General features: G+C 33.1%; 1 protein-coding gene across 1 annotated transcript in view; it reads right to left on the bottom strand.

Annotated features, from left to right (window-relative positions):
• Positions 1–4,438: 4,438 nt before the first annotated feature.
• The window catches only part of LOC149782086 (uncharacterized), a 164,338-nt gene continuing 152,123 nt past the window's right edge, over positions 4,439–16,653 (bottom strand). The window contains exon 23 of the mRNA XM_089933519.1: positions 4,439–9,163. Within this exon, the coding sequence (XP_089789645.1) occupies positions 8,872–9,163 (292 nt within the window). The 3' untranslated portion in view covers positions 4,439–8,871. The remainder of the gene's footprint in view (positions 9,164–16,653) is intronic.

The raw sequence follows: 16,653 nt of genomic DNA, 5'->3' as shown, positions 1-16,653 counted from the left end.
GCGTCATGACATTCATGGCATATTTGATGTGGAGATAAAGAATGGAACCCTTTTAGGTACCTCCGCCGCAAATGGTTCGAGTGCTGTAGGGTTACCTCATACAAGATCATCAGGGTATAGAATGAAGTATTAATGGATAAGTTTATCCACTAAATTGTTGTATTTGTTCAGAATTAAATGGATGAAAATAAGTATGCAGCATTACGAATATGAAATATATAAAATAGCTTGGGGGCGGGGTATTATTCAAACTTTCGAAGATTGACTACGTGGAAAATATTTTCAAGTATTACTATTCCAAACCTTTACATATTTATCCTTTGTTGTATACATTCAATCTATGAAATATATCTTTCCAGAAAGGTACAAAATTCGAATCGTTGACTATTTGAACTGGGTAGAAAATACTTAAATTGAAAGCACAGATATCTCCAGATCTCAGTAGGTCTACACTATATGTTCCACGTGTAATGTTTAAGAAAAAGCGAGAATGCTGATATGCCAACCCACTATGCGACAGCAAGTCTGGAAAGCCCACCCAGTATGTAACATCATATCTGGATTACCAACTGTATTACCAACAATTATAATAATGAACATCAAAGTTACCAACCCATTATATGACAGCATATTTTGGTTGTTTGCAAGTTAGGCTCTTCAAATGATCAAAATTGTAGAACTGATCATTCTGGTTGGGGTGTGGTTAATTTCAGTAAAGTTCTTTATGCCTATTTTGTGCTTTGGGGCTGAACGTTGTTCAGTATGAAGTGCCTGAGTTTGGGATCTCAGAATCAAAATGTTGACTAACTGTTTACCTCTTTTGAACTCAAATGGATGTTGTGAAAGAGAATGTGTTCCATTAGTCTTTGTGTTGAGAAAGTTGTCATGGTAAATATAACGAAAAAGCATCTCTTTCACCGTTAAATAGGACTGTAATTACTTATTTATCTGAATGCAAATTTAGAACTAATGTTTGACATACATTGTGTATAAAACCACATTTCTCCATCTCATACTCGTTCACATAGGGCATGCATTTATATCATGTGAAATTTAAAAAAAGAAAACTCTATCCTTAGATTTTCTTGCCTGATATTTCCTTAATTCTAAAATGAATGTTGATAAAATTATTATTCACTAAAATATGATCATTTAATCCATAAACGAGGTGATGTTCAGAGTGTTTTTCAACCGCAGGTCATTACAATAATGTTTTCCTTTTAAGGAATTTGTCCCAGTCATACCGATTTAAATGTTGTTTTAATCAAAATCCCAAATGTAAAAAAAAAAAAAATATGTGTATGAGTACTATTGATGTAAGCAGGAGTTCACATTATATATATATGCTGCGGTGGTATAGGTCATTATGTTTAAGTGTTTTCAATTGACATTATAAAAGTAGGTCACAGAAGCCCAGTTCTGGGGTTTGGAGGACCTTAATTATAAGATACATTTACAATGTAACTGGTGGTGACAGGTTAATAGGTGTTGAAATTAATGCATAGCCACCATCTTCAATAATTTACAAAATCCTGAACAAGGACTTCCTGTAAATGATTTTGATTTTTGTCCAAATATTCCCATCCTAAATGGACCCATATTGTAAATGTGCTGGTAGTCGGTATAATGTATTGAACTTAATACCGGAAGTAACATTAACTAATTCTTTTTAAATACTGTGTAATGAACTGTTTATAAAAAATACACACAAAGAGAATGCTTACCTAACTGTAGCAGTATAGTGTTTCATATTCTCATCCTTAAATTCTTTCAGTGCAGGGTTGGTGAAAATAGGTGAAACATATTGGAATTATAACATAAATATATTTTAAGCAACTCTGAGAAAAGCAAGATACATTAGATCAGAGCAATGCAGTATTATTGCATGACATATTTTGATAAGATGATACACACAGTGTAAGTTTGATGTTAATAAGTATAATAAGTACATAAATTATATCCAGGACTGGGATGATAGACATAGATGGGAATAATGTTTCACCCATTCTCGAAATTGACTTGATACCATTAAAAACTGAATCAAGGAAAGAAAAAAAGTTTTGGTGCATGGAACCACGAACAATGCACATTTGATTTCAATAGGTGTGGTGGTAGAGAAGGTAAAGTCCAGACGAGGAGGATATATCCAGATGTTCACGCAGTGACGAACATAATTGCATGGTTAAAATACACTCTTACTGAATTAGGCGGTTGAACTCCAAGACTATTGGCACCGACAAGAGCAAGTTGGAGATATGCAATATGTATCGATCCGGTTCATAACCAGTACATTTATTAACAGCAAAAAACTGTCGATGAAGATATTTGCTGACTTGGGCACATCGTGGTGGTCATCTTAAAAAACTGGAAACACCGGTTTTAACAGGGATAGATTTAGCTTAGTCTAAGTATAAGGAAGGCAGTAGGAGTAAACATATAGCGATGGACTCTGAATTACATGGGTTGTCTTTCCTTTAAGCAATGTATAATGCTGAGGTCGAAAATGGCGGAGATGGTTGACTTGTTGCCAGTGATGTTGGTATTGTTGCCGTAAAGATTGTCGTGTCAAAAGTAATGAGACTGAAATTGGACTGGTTTGAATAAAATCTCCTGGGCGTTACGTAACTCATAGTTCTACGGAGCAACGCATGGCTTCACTTTATATTCCACCAAAAAAAGAAAAAGAAAACAATATCGCTAATATTACAGATTCATTACCCGTTCCTACTAACACCATTCAATATATTTGTAATTCTTTTTAATTATATCACTATTCCTTTTGACACAAAATGTTATCATTAATAACTAATACAATGTATCATATTTACAAAGGAATAGTTATCAAATAGCCACACAAACACCCTGGTGAGCGGCACTAGTTCTGTTAGTCAGTCAATTTGATGCAATTCGAGATTCTCTTAAAACAATTTATTGAGGAGATTAGTCAGATAGGGTAGATAATCAACTTGTATTTTGTATTGGCTTGAGTTCTTCGTTTCAGTAATCTCACGATTCAAAAGTGATATTAAAATATGCAAATGATTAAATATGTTAAATTATTTACAAAATTAATGTATAAAACTGCTGCGTTTCTCAGAATTAAACATTGTTTAAATACGAAGCAAAAACACATTTACCTCACCGTCATAGCTCCATACTTGCGATAGAGTCAGTAATATCAAGGTTTTTAAATATTTTATTATTATCGGTGTATTGCCACTTCACTACACTTATATTGTCTATGCCTTACTTTTTACCATACAATGAAGGCAATTGTTGCTGAAAATAGTATCCGACAGATTAAGTATTGTGGCACTGTTGAGACTGAGTTTACCCTGAAGGTATTTGTTTACTTACCCTACTTGGAAAGTTGTTCAACAGAATTGGCATCATCATTAAACTTTATCATCAAATAATTAAGAAAGTATAAAGAGCACGTGTCGAATGTATGAAGGCAGGGAACAGTACAAGACTTGTAGTAAATTTGATAAAGTAATATGACTGTCATTCAAGCCAGTGAAGACCAGTACAGATCCTTGGTGATTGGGGCATGCCTTCTTATGACATAGGTAATCTTATAATTCAGATGACACACTTGTATCCGCATATTATGTAATATTATGTGCTCCATTATTACAGGCACTCCAACCCCAAACATCCACAGCTTTGTTCCTTTTTTCAGTATAATAATTAGTTTCTAATGATACCCTAAAATACTTGATAACAATCCCTTATTGACACATGCCATTGAAATGCCCTTATAAAAGGTTGATTTACCAACTTTTGATACATGTCATATTGTCTTAATTATCCATATTTATCTATTTCTATGTCCATCTGGCAATATGCAAATATTCGGCTTGAAATACTATAAGGTATCTGTATTGAAACTGTTTATACGACAACGTTGTCGACTGCCAATGAGTAGTATTACATTAATATTGAATGAAAATTTAATATGGAGTATTGACGAATAATTTGCAACTTATACTCTGTGACTAAACATATCCTCACTCTACAAAGTAAGGAAGATTGTATTTTCATTAGGTTTGCTTGTTCGATTCTTTAGATCACATTATATTTCATAACTAAATACAAATAGACAAATGCATCACAATATCACGTATTACGATAATGTTTTCCCTACTTGTTATGTTTATATGATGTAACAATAATGTGGCTGCCAGTTGAAACTAAATGTTAAAACTTCCCAATGACTCCCAATAAAATGTACTGGTTGTGAAATTCTCAGATCGAAAGATATACATTATGTCCTCCCGTAGGGAAGTATTATTCATCTGTGACCCACCAAGCATTTATATCACTGGTGTGCGAGAGGTTCCCAAATTCGAAAAGAAGGGCAGACCTCAGAAATGTGCAAGTATCTTGATACTTTATTAAATTAAAATCACGCTAGATAGAAATGTACACACATAAGAATTACACGCTCTATATATAAACTGACATGGGCGATTATTATGTTCATTCTCGGCATACCAACGTCATGCAATTCAAGTCTTTCTATCGTTTAAAATGTCATGTAAATGGCCAAAAGTCAAATGAGCCAAATGTAGCCAGAACATAGTTCAAATTTATTAAGCAACTAACGTTTATAAATAGTGCTGAGATCGTTTTATAGAAACAACAAAATTGCAATTGTTTGAGCCTAAATAAAGAAACATCATGATTTGTAACACTGAATCTATATTATTTCTAAAAAAATATTAATCACATATCATGAAGTTAGCAGCGAAATTATTTCGTACAAAACTTTATTATTACAGCACAAATAACATATACATCTCTCAGTAAACAAGATATAAGGTACTGTCGTCTATACTTCCCATCAAAGAATGAAGAAGAATAGCTTGCTTAAAGAGACTTTTGGATCTTAATGCACAATTCTGACTTAAATTAAATGGTATCATAACGAACTATGTTACAATCTTATACTTTATTTAACATGAACAAATATTACTTTATTGTATATATTTCGGCGGAGATGGCTGCTTATATACTGCATGTGTACATATTAGTAATTGTCATAAGACTTGTGTTGTTTTCGACAGTTTTATTGTGCAGTATTTGTGCAATCATAACCAACAACATTGAAAACTCCCAAATCCACCGGGAATTATTAGCATTTAACTGTAACATTTGCCTTTCTATAAGGATTACGTTCTTGCGAAAAGGGATAGAGTTACCAAAACAAACTTATATCCTCAATACGCAAAGGCTTATTGTAAAACCTTTGTTCTTGTGCAGTCTGGGGTTGCTCTTAAAATATGTACATGTTAGTAACAGAGGGATGTATTTATAAGCAAGGGCATACACAAAATATTACCCAAAGCTAGTATTGAAAATTGATGGCCTTGTTTGTGTCTGTTGGGGTTTGATGGCATATATGTACAGTTCTGATCACAAAACAAACCCAGTGTAAAAAAGGTATAAATGCTAAATATAAAGAATTGCCAAGATCCTAATGTCGATAAGACCTTCTGAAATAAATATCATACATAGATATATTAAGATAGCAAGTAAAGATGTTGAAAATATGCTGAATGATATATAACATGAAAGGGTTAGGCATAAAATACAGGGCTCAGATGATATCACACTTTAACCAAGAGGGACACATTTACGAAAACTTAATTACACCTTTTCCTGAATTACAGTCTTTTGTAATACTAAAATCTGCAGTTATTTAAATTATTTGGGCTGGTTGCTTTTCGCTTTTAGCAAGATACAAACCTATATTCATATGATAAATGTTTTTGAATGTTTAGATTAAAAAGTAAGTACAGTTAAACCTAAATTATCATCATTGACTTGGCAATGACATGATGTGTAGAGCAAAAAGTAAGTACAATTAAACGTAAATTATCATCATTGACTTGGCAATGCCACTCATCTTCACTAACGAAAAAAAGTATTATGAACAGCACTGATAGGTCCTCTTTACATTTTATCTTTCTCTGAAATTTGAAGACACTGTATAAGTACATTGGAGTTGGTGTAGGTCTTCTCGAAGACAGATATCAAGATCGATTCACAGTGAGATACATAACACAGACTATTCCATTTGTAATGAATATATGCATTCCTTTAAACTAGACTAACTAATAAGATTCATATCTATATAATGCATTTACAATAGAGGATTCACATAGACTTGAATAATATCACAGTTATAAGATACAAGTATATATGCATGTAGGTTCATACTAGCTTAACTTCAAATGCAACATACGGGTTATCACTCATCCCATATCTCATGCTGTGTCCACCTACACGTAATAATGACCGGAAGAATTAACAAAGTGACAGGAATAGAGCAATATAATTTCAAGGTAAATATAATTATGCAAAACCTTAAACCTAAGTTCACATAAAAATGAACATGAAAAATCATATATTAAATAATAGACGCATTGTTTTCCAAAAGTGTGGAAATAGTAACACAACTCACTTGTAAAACTTAGTATTTAAAATAATACAAAGAATAATGGTAATAATTCACATATGGGTCAATACACATGTCATATGATTGGCAAATTTTAATTTAATAATTATTGATATTGTTATGTAGCTAATCAATGAATAGTACAACGGATATTAACACCGAGGCAATCCACTCTTATATCTGTGTTTTGAATGTTCCATTTAAAGACGCTGCGAAACTCAATGTTAAGTTTGTTTTGGAATGAAATAAAAAATATGTCTTTTAAACTGTTTAGCCCCGTTTGTCATTTTTTATTATGTTGTGTTGATATAATAATAATAACACATTTATGAAACTTTGAATTCACTGGTAAAGGAATGAATGCAATTGATTTGTGAGTGGAGCTGAAATATTGCCCTTTAGTATAATTTTGCTCAATTCTTTCCTGTGATTATTTCACATATTATCAGTTGAAAAAATCTTCACATTATTAAGAACTGGCAACAAATTAATCTACTTCTTAAGAAAATCCAAGTAAACTACCTACCTAAAGTGATATATTTCCACACAGGAAGGTTAGGACCAAGCCGGGAGGGGCATATTTAATGGGCTACCAATTTACGGCGTCATATTTCTTATACTACTTATGTGAATAAATGATGTAGCGAACACAACACTAATTTTTCGAAAATAAGATCTGTTATTTGCTTCTTTTCTTGGTGCCACCTGTCACCTTTTTGTTTACAGGTGGCACATTCCTTAATAGCTCAGTGGTTGTAATGGTTGGTGTCATAAGTGAGAGTTTGTCATGTGTAACATGTCCTAGTTGATCTTACAACTATTTATATTTGAATGCGTGGTATGTAGTCATATTTTCAATTTATTAAAATGGACATTGTCCTAGCAGTCTTGGAATTCACTTTGATTCCAGAACACATGTTCATTCAGAGCTGGATTGATTCCAAAAACTCCACGAAAGTTTTATAAAGCAATCTTATGAACAATCAGAAAATATCTATAGCAAGGCAAACATAAGATCAATCCCAAACATATCTAACCCAGAAAGATTCAGGGTTGGTCCAACAATTCCCCTAACAAACAGATTTACAATTCATCCTAAAATAAGCATGGATTGTATAAAATAAATGTATAACCCGGATAACTAGGGAACAATCCAAAAATTATCTTACCAAATGTGAGATCAATCTCAAACATAATTGACCTGGCCGGGTTGAGATTGGTATCCAATATAACTTTCAGGTAAGCCTAGAGTAGAATACAAATAAGTATTTATAAGACAATTTGGTCTCAATCTCAAAAGACTCTTGGGAGGCAAATTTAGCCTAGATTCATAACATCCTCTTTCATGTAAGCTTGGGATAGATCCCACAATATATAATTGAAATTGATCATAATCTTAACTTCGTCAATGTTGGGATTGTTCCAATAATTTTGTACACATTCTGGAACTGTATCTGCACATGTATTGCTTACTTTTGGATCGAGTACCAAACTTCGGGTGCAAACAGCTAATCCTTGTCATCAAAAACCTTGATAAATATCAATAGTGAATTCAATGCACATAAATATGTCAGGAAAAAACAATTATGTGGAGCAATTCCCAATGTTTTCATCAAATAAAGTATTCTTTGTTAGTAATACAGGTTCAGTAAACGCACTTCGGTAATCTAGCAATTCTGACAAAGTAGGATATTCTGACACTTCTACAAGTTGCAGATATAGAGTAATGATGCCCTCTCCTTTCCCGTACACATACATATTAAACGAATCATGTCATAATGTTTATCGAACAATGCTAATTTGAGTTGTGTATATCATGTATATTGGCACTAATAGTGATTAACTATTAGCATGCCTGTAAGGTAAGCTATGGCTAAATCGGTAAGCTGAATTTTAATTAAAGGGTATTATTTCAATTACTGTTTACCACATCGGTGTTAGAGCGTTTTTGTAAATATTAGAATATTATTAGAGTTGTAGCATAGCGAACCAATCTGAGCCCAGATCACCCAATTAAGTATGAAAAAGCCTACAGTATTAAATCCACACATATTATGTTCACTACTGCAAACTCTATCACAATCTGTTCATTATTTCCTAAACAGAACTAAGCGAGTGGTAAGAAGGTCAAACCCCAAATAATAATTAGCACAACCTTCGGGAGGATTGTGATTATATGCTGCTAAAACACACACACACACACACACACACACACACACATGTATATATATATATATATATATATATATATATATATATATATATATATATATATATATATATATATATATATATACACATTTCTGTATGTAAATCAACACAACTGGTATAGTTCAAATATGTTGATAAATAATCAATTATTTATTTAAATCAACACAGCTTGTCAAATTCAAATCTGTATCTGATGATTACTGAAGGTTCAGTGATGTGAATAACCAGTTTCTAACTGGATTGAAAATGTAATACAATAATAATTCGTCTACGTTATTACATATTCCGGTTAAAAGTTTATCAATATCAAAATACCATGCGATCATCAAAAACGCAAAACAGATGCAGATTGTGAACCACTTCATCTTGTTGCCATATTCACTGTGCAAATATATTGCAAGAATCTGTAGACCAGCAAATAATAATGTAAAGCTGATGGAAAATTTGGCTGTATTCGATGTTGACGTCTCTCCTTCAGGCACCAAATGGCTGTAAATAAAAAAAGCTCAATGAGGGCAATTCCATCATAGATTTGGGTTGAAAGTTTCTAGAGTACCATTAAAATATATTATCCGACTCCCTGGGGAGGAAGATTTCTGGATAAACAACAACAACAATAAACAAATTGTTGACCAAGAGTTTGAGTGCAATGGTCGGAATGACTGGAAAGTCCTTGATAAATGTTGTATGTATAATTTGCTAAAATGGCTAAACTGAAATAAGTTCATTTGCATAGCAATACCAACATATTTCCGTGTTCATTTCATTTGTCTAACCGAATGTCTTTACTTAGTTATACTACGTTACCACTGATGGCTGTTCCAGTAAATCATATATCCCCCACCAGGGACGGCACTTCAAAAAACTTCTGTAGGAGGTTGTGTTTCAAGCTATTTTGATTCTGACAGTGGAAGGTTGGTTCGCTTGTGGGGTTGTCAGTAGAAAAAACCGACAATATTTAAAATCACATCTAAATCCCTCCTAGCGGTCTAACGTTAACAAAACATTGGGTCAGAAAATGATGCCAGTACACGTAAGTGCACGTAATTTGTACTAAATCGTGTACTTTTAAAGCAGTGAGACACGTTTCGAAAATTTCTTCATATAAAACCTGTGTTTTGCGCAGTATGCAATTTTTATTAAACTTTTAACTTTAAAAGTGCATTTCGCGATGCAATTCGCACTGCCAGAAGCGGTCTCTCATCACTCACGCGAGATCCAGATAGCTGGATACTTCGGTTCGACATGAATGGCTGTTAAACTAAATTAAATGGTTCATTGGGCCCAGGAACTAGCATTTTATGGACGTTTTAACCTGATTTTCATCACGGAAGTTTTACAAATGCATATTTTGAATAAGAGCCACACAGGAACCAAAATAGCTGGATAACAGGGTTTCTCTTCAAACGACGTTTTCAGTCGGCAAATACGGGTTGTTGATAACTATGATGACATCGGTCTGTTGGATATTGGGAAAATGTTACTGGAAATACCAGTGTGTGATTTTAAGCCCAAAATTGGTGCTGAGCGCGAGTCCGATGTATGAGTTGGATGGACAATATGCCGGCTATATTTATTCAAGATACCCATGTCTGAACAAGCAAATGATTGGAATGTTGGAATTAAAACTTTAATACGGCATCATGGAAGAGTAAAAAACTGGCATAGAGGCAGCAAAACACTTATACAAGAAAGTGAATCTTTGGCAGAGTCCATGTTAGTGAAAACTCAGAGGTCTCGGAAATGCTTAATCACACGTTTTTGGAACCAATGTTTTTATTGGGGACGCAGAAAATCACTTAGGCGAGAGTCCTCTGTACGCATGTAATAGGTGGGCGGAAAATTGCAAAGACCTGCCAGTCCTACTTCAGCAACCTGCTTAGTGGGAAACTGTGTAGATCAATTAGCTGTATTAATACAATGATATAATTTACTGGCTGAAAGCCTGCCCCCCGTACATGTCACCATTAAGAGTACAGCAAAGGAACATGCTGCAATAGCTGGGCGGCAAGATCTAACGCTTTCACTGGCAGCTGGGCGGGATAATATACTGATATTTACAGTGCTTGAACTCGGAGGCAGAAAGACCCAGAGATGTACGTGTGGTCATTTATAACAGTACATCAAATAAATAACTTTAAATTACTGTGTTCATTTCAGAGGGTATCGGAATAGGCAGTGCACGTGACCTCATAATCATGACATGTTGAGACTTAGACTTGAATGAGTATTTTGGGTTTTGACGGGAAACTGACAAAAATTGTAATAAGATTCAGAAGAGTGGTAAAGTTGCTAGAACTGATGGTTTAGATGAGACAGTAGCCAAGTGAAAGAAAGTGTGTGATGTTTAGCTTAGTACTTTGAATAAGACCTTCCTTGGATTCACAAATTTCAGACTCACTCTGATGGGCAAACAAGAGTTATGTCAGTGTTATAAAGAATGTAGAAATTAAAATCAATGGCGACCAATAGTTCTTAAAATTTGCATAGTTGTCTGTGAGGGAACTGCAACATTTGCTAGTGGCACTCCTATTTTTACCAAAATGGGAATCCTCGACTCCTAGTTTTAAATTCCTAGTGATACTTCTGGGAAACCTTTCTTTTGGAATAGAGATACCCAAGAGAGAATAACCATGGGGCCATATCTGTTAGATGTTGAAAATTGTACAACCATAAAGAACAGTAACTTGTTCAAGCTAGTTATGCTAAGGTGTTTCAGACAGCAGGCAATGAAAGGAGTTCTCATCACAGAATAATATTCATACACAGAGGAGGAGGATCATGTTAAATTCATAAACAATTAACAGATTAATGATCATAGGGAACATCAGATAATTCCCATACAACATAATTACTTATGTGTAGATCTAATAAAGTAAATATGGTTTTGACTGTCCATGATTGGTTGATAATGAAAGTACGATTTTAGTAAAAAGAATCGTTTGAGAGCCTTGATTACTTGTAACTGAAAAATGTGAGGGACATTGTTTTATTATCATAATTTCCGTCCCTTTACAGACCTGAGTTTGGAAGACTCTTTACTGAAATCAGCAACTTACTACTTTGTATTGAAAGCACACATTTCAAATTTGTGTAGGTCCAAAAAATGTTGCAGCTGTTATGGTTTTCTTTTCACAAAAGCTGTCGTCATAGATGTGTCTATACTGATACAAATTTGATCATAACCACTCATAATTTTAAGTTACTGAATTTTAATATCATGGTGTTCGCAGAGGTTTACAGTGGGGACTGAATTAGTAAACCGAGTCCTGAATTCTTGAGTTTTGTACAGAAACATGGAATCGAAGTAGAATACATCAATAAATGTAGAGGTTTTCAATCTTGGATTTAGTCTCCTCGCTACATTTCACATTGATATGCATATTCACAAACATTTATTATAGTAGTAGGAAAAGTAATTGACAAATTTAGATAACATATCATAAACAGACAAACAGTATGGGGGGGGGGAGATATCAGAAGAACAGGCTGAATGGAGAAGTATAATAAAAACAATAATGAGGCGAAGTGTGCGTCTTTTTTGATGTGTGCAACATTATTTTGTCAGCTTCATTAAGAAATTACATCAAAGGGAAGACAATAAAGGATGTGCAGTTAATATAAATAATGTGAATTTTGCTACTTAAAAGATGTATCAAATCAATTTTAACCGTCTGGTTATATCGATTCTGGTCTGTTTCTGTCCATTCTGGTGATTATGTCCACCAAATCAGCATAGTTGGAAAATAATTTGGCAAATTTGGTAGAATATGATTACCGGTATACACAGTACTTCTGACTGAGACCTGTGAATAATTTTATTTCTTGGTTTGTTGATTCTGGTTGTTGCTCAATTCAAATGCATCACTGAAAATTATTGACGCATACTCATACTTTGTTACAAATATTTACTACAGAATGATGCATATCTCCATATATTGGTGAATATAGCTTGAATGAATTGTTATAATAGTTTTAGTTGGAAAAGTGGACATTGTTAAAGAAATTTAAGTGAGATAAAATGTAAACTTTTCGGCAGCGCATTATGCAGGATTGTTTCAGACTTCTCACATGATCACCATGAAAAATCCATTTGTACAAACTGATGATTAATTTTTGGTAACTATCAGAAAGGCATAACTGACGATATTCCAAGGACTACAAAAATTACTAGAGCCAAAATTTATAAACTCATACAGCTGTGGCAAAAATGATAGACTAGTATCTTTGCTGCTGTTGCCACAGTTGATTATTTGGTTGATTTAGTTTGGTTTGGTTTTTTTTCGTGGTGGGGGGAGGTAACAATATATTAGGTGGAGGAAGAACCCAAAATACCACCAACCCAAACTGGTTGATCTGTAACAAAAACTCACTCTGTGAGATGTGCAAGTGATGTAAAAGCAAGCACCTTAGCACACTTAGGAACATGGAGCCTCTGTTGAGTTGATGTTCAACTCCAACAGCCGAAGTCATTTAGACATGAGATCTCCGTTTTCGGTAGATCATTATAGTCTTTATTACACCATTTTCAGATGAAAAGAATCTATATATAGCAGCCAGTTTTAGTGCTGAAGAAAATCCAAGTACATATGAGACACCAGACACCACTTATGTAGAACCACTGACCTTCCACAAGTAACTGACAACATTCTCATGTATACACTGGAGGCAAGTAATCACATAACAAGCATCTTGTACCACTCGGCCGTAGAAGCCTCTCAGATCTGTATCACAAGAAAAACATCTTATACCACTCTGCCATTAAAGCCCCTCAGGCCACAGGTATAAGTCTCATATGAAAGACTAGAAGTGGGAGATAGAACATGTGACATCTGGATTAAATGTGCAGAATATTACTGCTAGGCCATCAATGATGATGATGATGCTGTTGACAATACAGTTAACTGATTGCATGAGTACTCTGAGAAAATGATTCCTTGACTTTCATCCATTTTTTAAAATCCAATGGTGTAAAAATGTTTGACTTGCTCTATTTCTTTTGTTTAATTAAACTTTATATTAGTGTTCCAACACGCATACAAATAAGACATTGATAAATGAAACATATGTTCTTACAAGAAATGATATAGTGTAAAAGTAGGCAGAAATAATGCAACATCACTTCCATAGGCATTGTATTGAAAACAATAATAACAAAGAATCATAGCATCTGACCACACAGTTAAAGCAATACAAGATTTAATTATTATTCTAATCAAAAGCAGCATGCATAGAGCAAAGAAAAATAGCAAAGTATAGTGATCACTTTAGTTTAGTAAGGATACAAATTCATGATTTCTGTACTAGAAATTACTATTATAAAGTCTCTATTCATGGACGTTAAATTAGTAGGCATTAAGGAACTGATCAATGACAAATACAAATAATAAGCCACCATGAAAATGTGTAATTTCACAGTATCAGAGACATACAAGGCTGACAGACAAACAAACAAATAGATTGATTATAATGAATGAATACAAATAAAAATATGCAGTAGATTATATGATCTATAAGTATTCAGTAGATTACCTAAAGGCAGCTGTCATTTAAATCGATTGTGTCCCCCACCCAATATCAAAATCGCTTCTACTGCCCACTAACCCATAGCCATATATTATGTTAAAAACTATGCTTCTGTAGGGGGCCGTGTTCTTTTAATTAAATCATATCTGACGGTGGATCATATTTTTTGTAAGACTGTTTCTGTTGTAGGGTGCTTGAATTTGAAAGTGTCTTCCCCCCGGGTGGTATATGTTTTACTGGAACAATTCTAATCCAAATATTTTTAAATGTGTAAACTACAAATTGATGCAACGACTTAAACATCTAATCATATCATCTACTATTAACTACTAAAGTGTCTAAATATTTACAGGCAATGGATCTTGTACTATTGTGGAAAACACATTTTCGGACCAAACTAAAGTCATATGAACAAGAGGACAACAATATACCCCTTATCAATCTCAGTGGGTTTACATAAAATATAAAACATATGTACTAACACATTTGTTATGATCTTAAATTGTTGGAAACTTTACTGTATGCTTGTCCTACAAAGAAATTATTCATCATTTAAAATGACAAATTTTATATATGACAGTGTAGTGTCTTGACGATAAGATGAGAATTCTTCCATTTATTTTCAAATCATGACACTTGATGTTTCTTTCATATTTCACCTTTTTATTTTTAAAGAATGCAACAGTTTAGTGGGAACAATCTGAAATTAATATATATGAATATATATTCATACACTGCATATAGACACCAAAAACGTCTATTCCAAAATTATTACTTTTGTTATTTTTGAGCATCAGTTTAGAAGAATTGTATTTATACATCAATGTTTTGATAACGTATAGTTTTTCAATGGCAGGAAGACAAATACCACGTTTTGAAAGTGAAAAACTTGCTTTCATATCTTTAAATCAAACCTTGACAAGTTACAGATTGATATGGGTTGTCTACAGTTTGGAGAAATTCATTTTACTGTTCATTAGGTTATGGAAACTGATGTAATTGATAACAATCGCTAAAAACTATAACTAGCACAAGAATGTCATCTTTAGCTAAAAACGTACTTTCAAAGCCCTCATCTAAACAATATAATATTAACCCTTTTTGTGGATAACACTGAAGCATGCAAATGTATGTAACGTACTGATCTCATGTATATGAATTAGTTCAATACATAAAATATTTTTACAAAGTATTTTAGTATAAAACAGATGCTTATTTTGATGTGTGTTAATATCATTATGAAACATAAGTAATGAACTGTAATCTACCTCACTTTTAGCCTTGTGTAACTTTTAAAACTGGATCACATAAACTTTTTCTTTGTTCTGTATGTGTATTTAGGACTGGAATTTTCAATTGTCACCCAGTTTCGAAATAAAATACCGTTTGATTCAATAGCTTTGCAGGTCTTTTATTTGAAGACATGTTTGATAGAATTTTAAAGGACTTCCAATATATTTAAAGAAGCACTTCTTTTAAGAAGTTGGTCAAGCTCCCATTTTGGATAAAATATGCACATCAATGAATGAATCAAGATTGTTTTTACTTGAACTGATTTGTCTTGTTTACTTCAGTTCTCAAGACATACAAGCATACTATAAAAATATTCTTCAGTCATAAATTTAAAGGCGATTCCATGTTTTAATCTCTAACCTTTATCTACCACCAATTTAAACCTGCATAAATGCAACTTATATTAATTGCAGTGTTTGTGATTAAACAAAAACATTATGTCATTATAATACATATCTTGAATGTAACAGTCCAAACAGTATTAAATAAATAGTTGTATAGCCTGCAGAATCCTTGAAATTGAAGGGGTTAAAATTTGGAAATTCAGTGAATATTATATCAAAAACAATTCATTGAATTTAGCTGTCACAATAAAACTCCATGAATTTAGCTACCATATCGTTGAATTAATCCAAGGAAACACAACATGATAAAGCTAAATAAACTTTATCCCTTTCTAACATCAGGATTATTGTTTTTTCTTATGTCCAAAATATAATGAATAAACAAAACTAATGAGAAAGGACACTGTATCAAACGACAAGCATCACTAATAGTTATCACCTGGATTAGTCTCCAATTCATGTAGTTAAATACTGACCACATCTGCACATCTGGTAAGGATTTCAACCAAATTAAAAATGAGTTGTGTTGGCATTTCAGTATGACATTATGACAAAATTTCTATAAATAAGCCTATCATTCAAAAGTTTGGGAGCAGCAGTGAAAGCTTTATAAAATAGTTCTGGAAACAACTCACTGGGCTGAATGCATAATTTGGGGAAGATTGTATGCAACTAATTACAAAGTAACTTCCCCAATATTTACACTTACATAAAACAAATAGCAAGTATATTACATTTTAATACGTGTAAATTCATAACTAGAAATGAATCAATCATAAACCTGTTTTATGATAGAGTTATTTGTTACAAATACTT

The sequence above is a fragment of the Sinohyriopsis cumingii genome, chromosome 15 (assembly GCF_028554795.1).
Source record: "Sinohyriopsis cumingii isolate HCF-2022 chromosome 15, ASM2855479v2, whole genome shotgun sequence".
NCBI lineage: Eukaryota > Metazoa > Mollusca > Bivalvia > Unionida > Unionidae > Sinohyriopsis > Sinohyriopsis cumingii.
The sequence above is the reverse complement of the archived record's forward strand: the minus strand, read 5'-3'. Positions and strand labels throughout refer to the sequence as shown.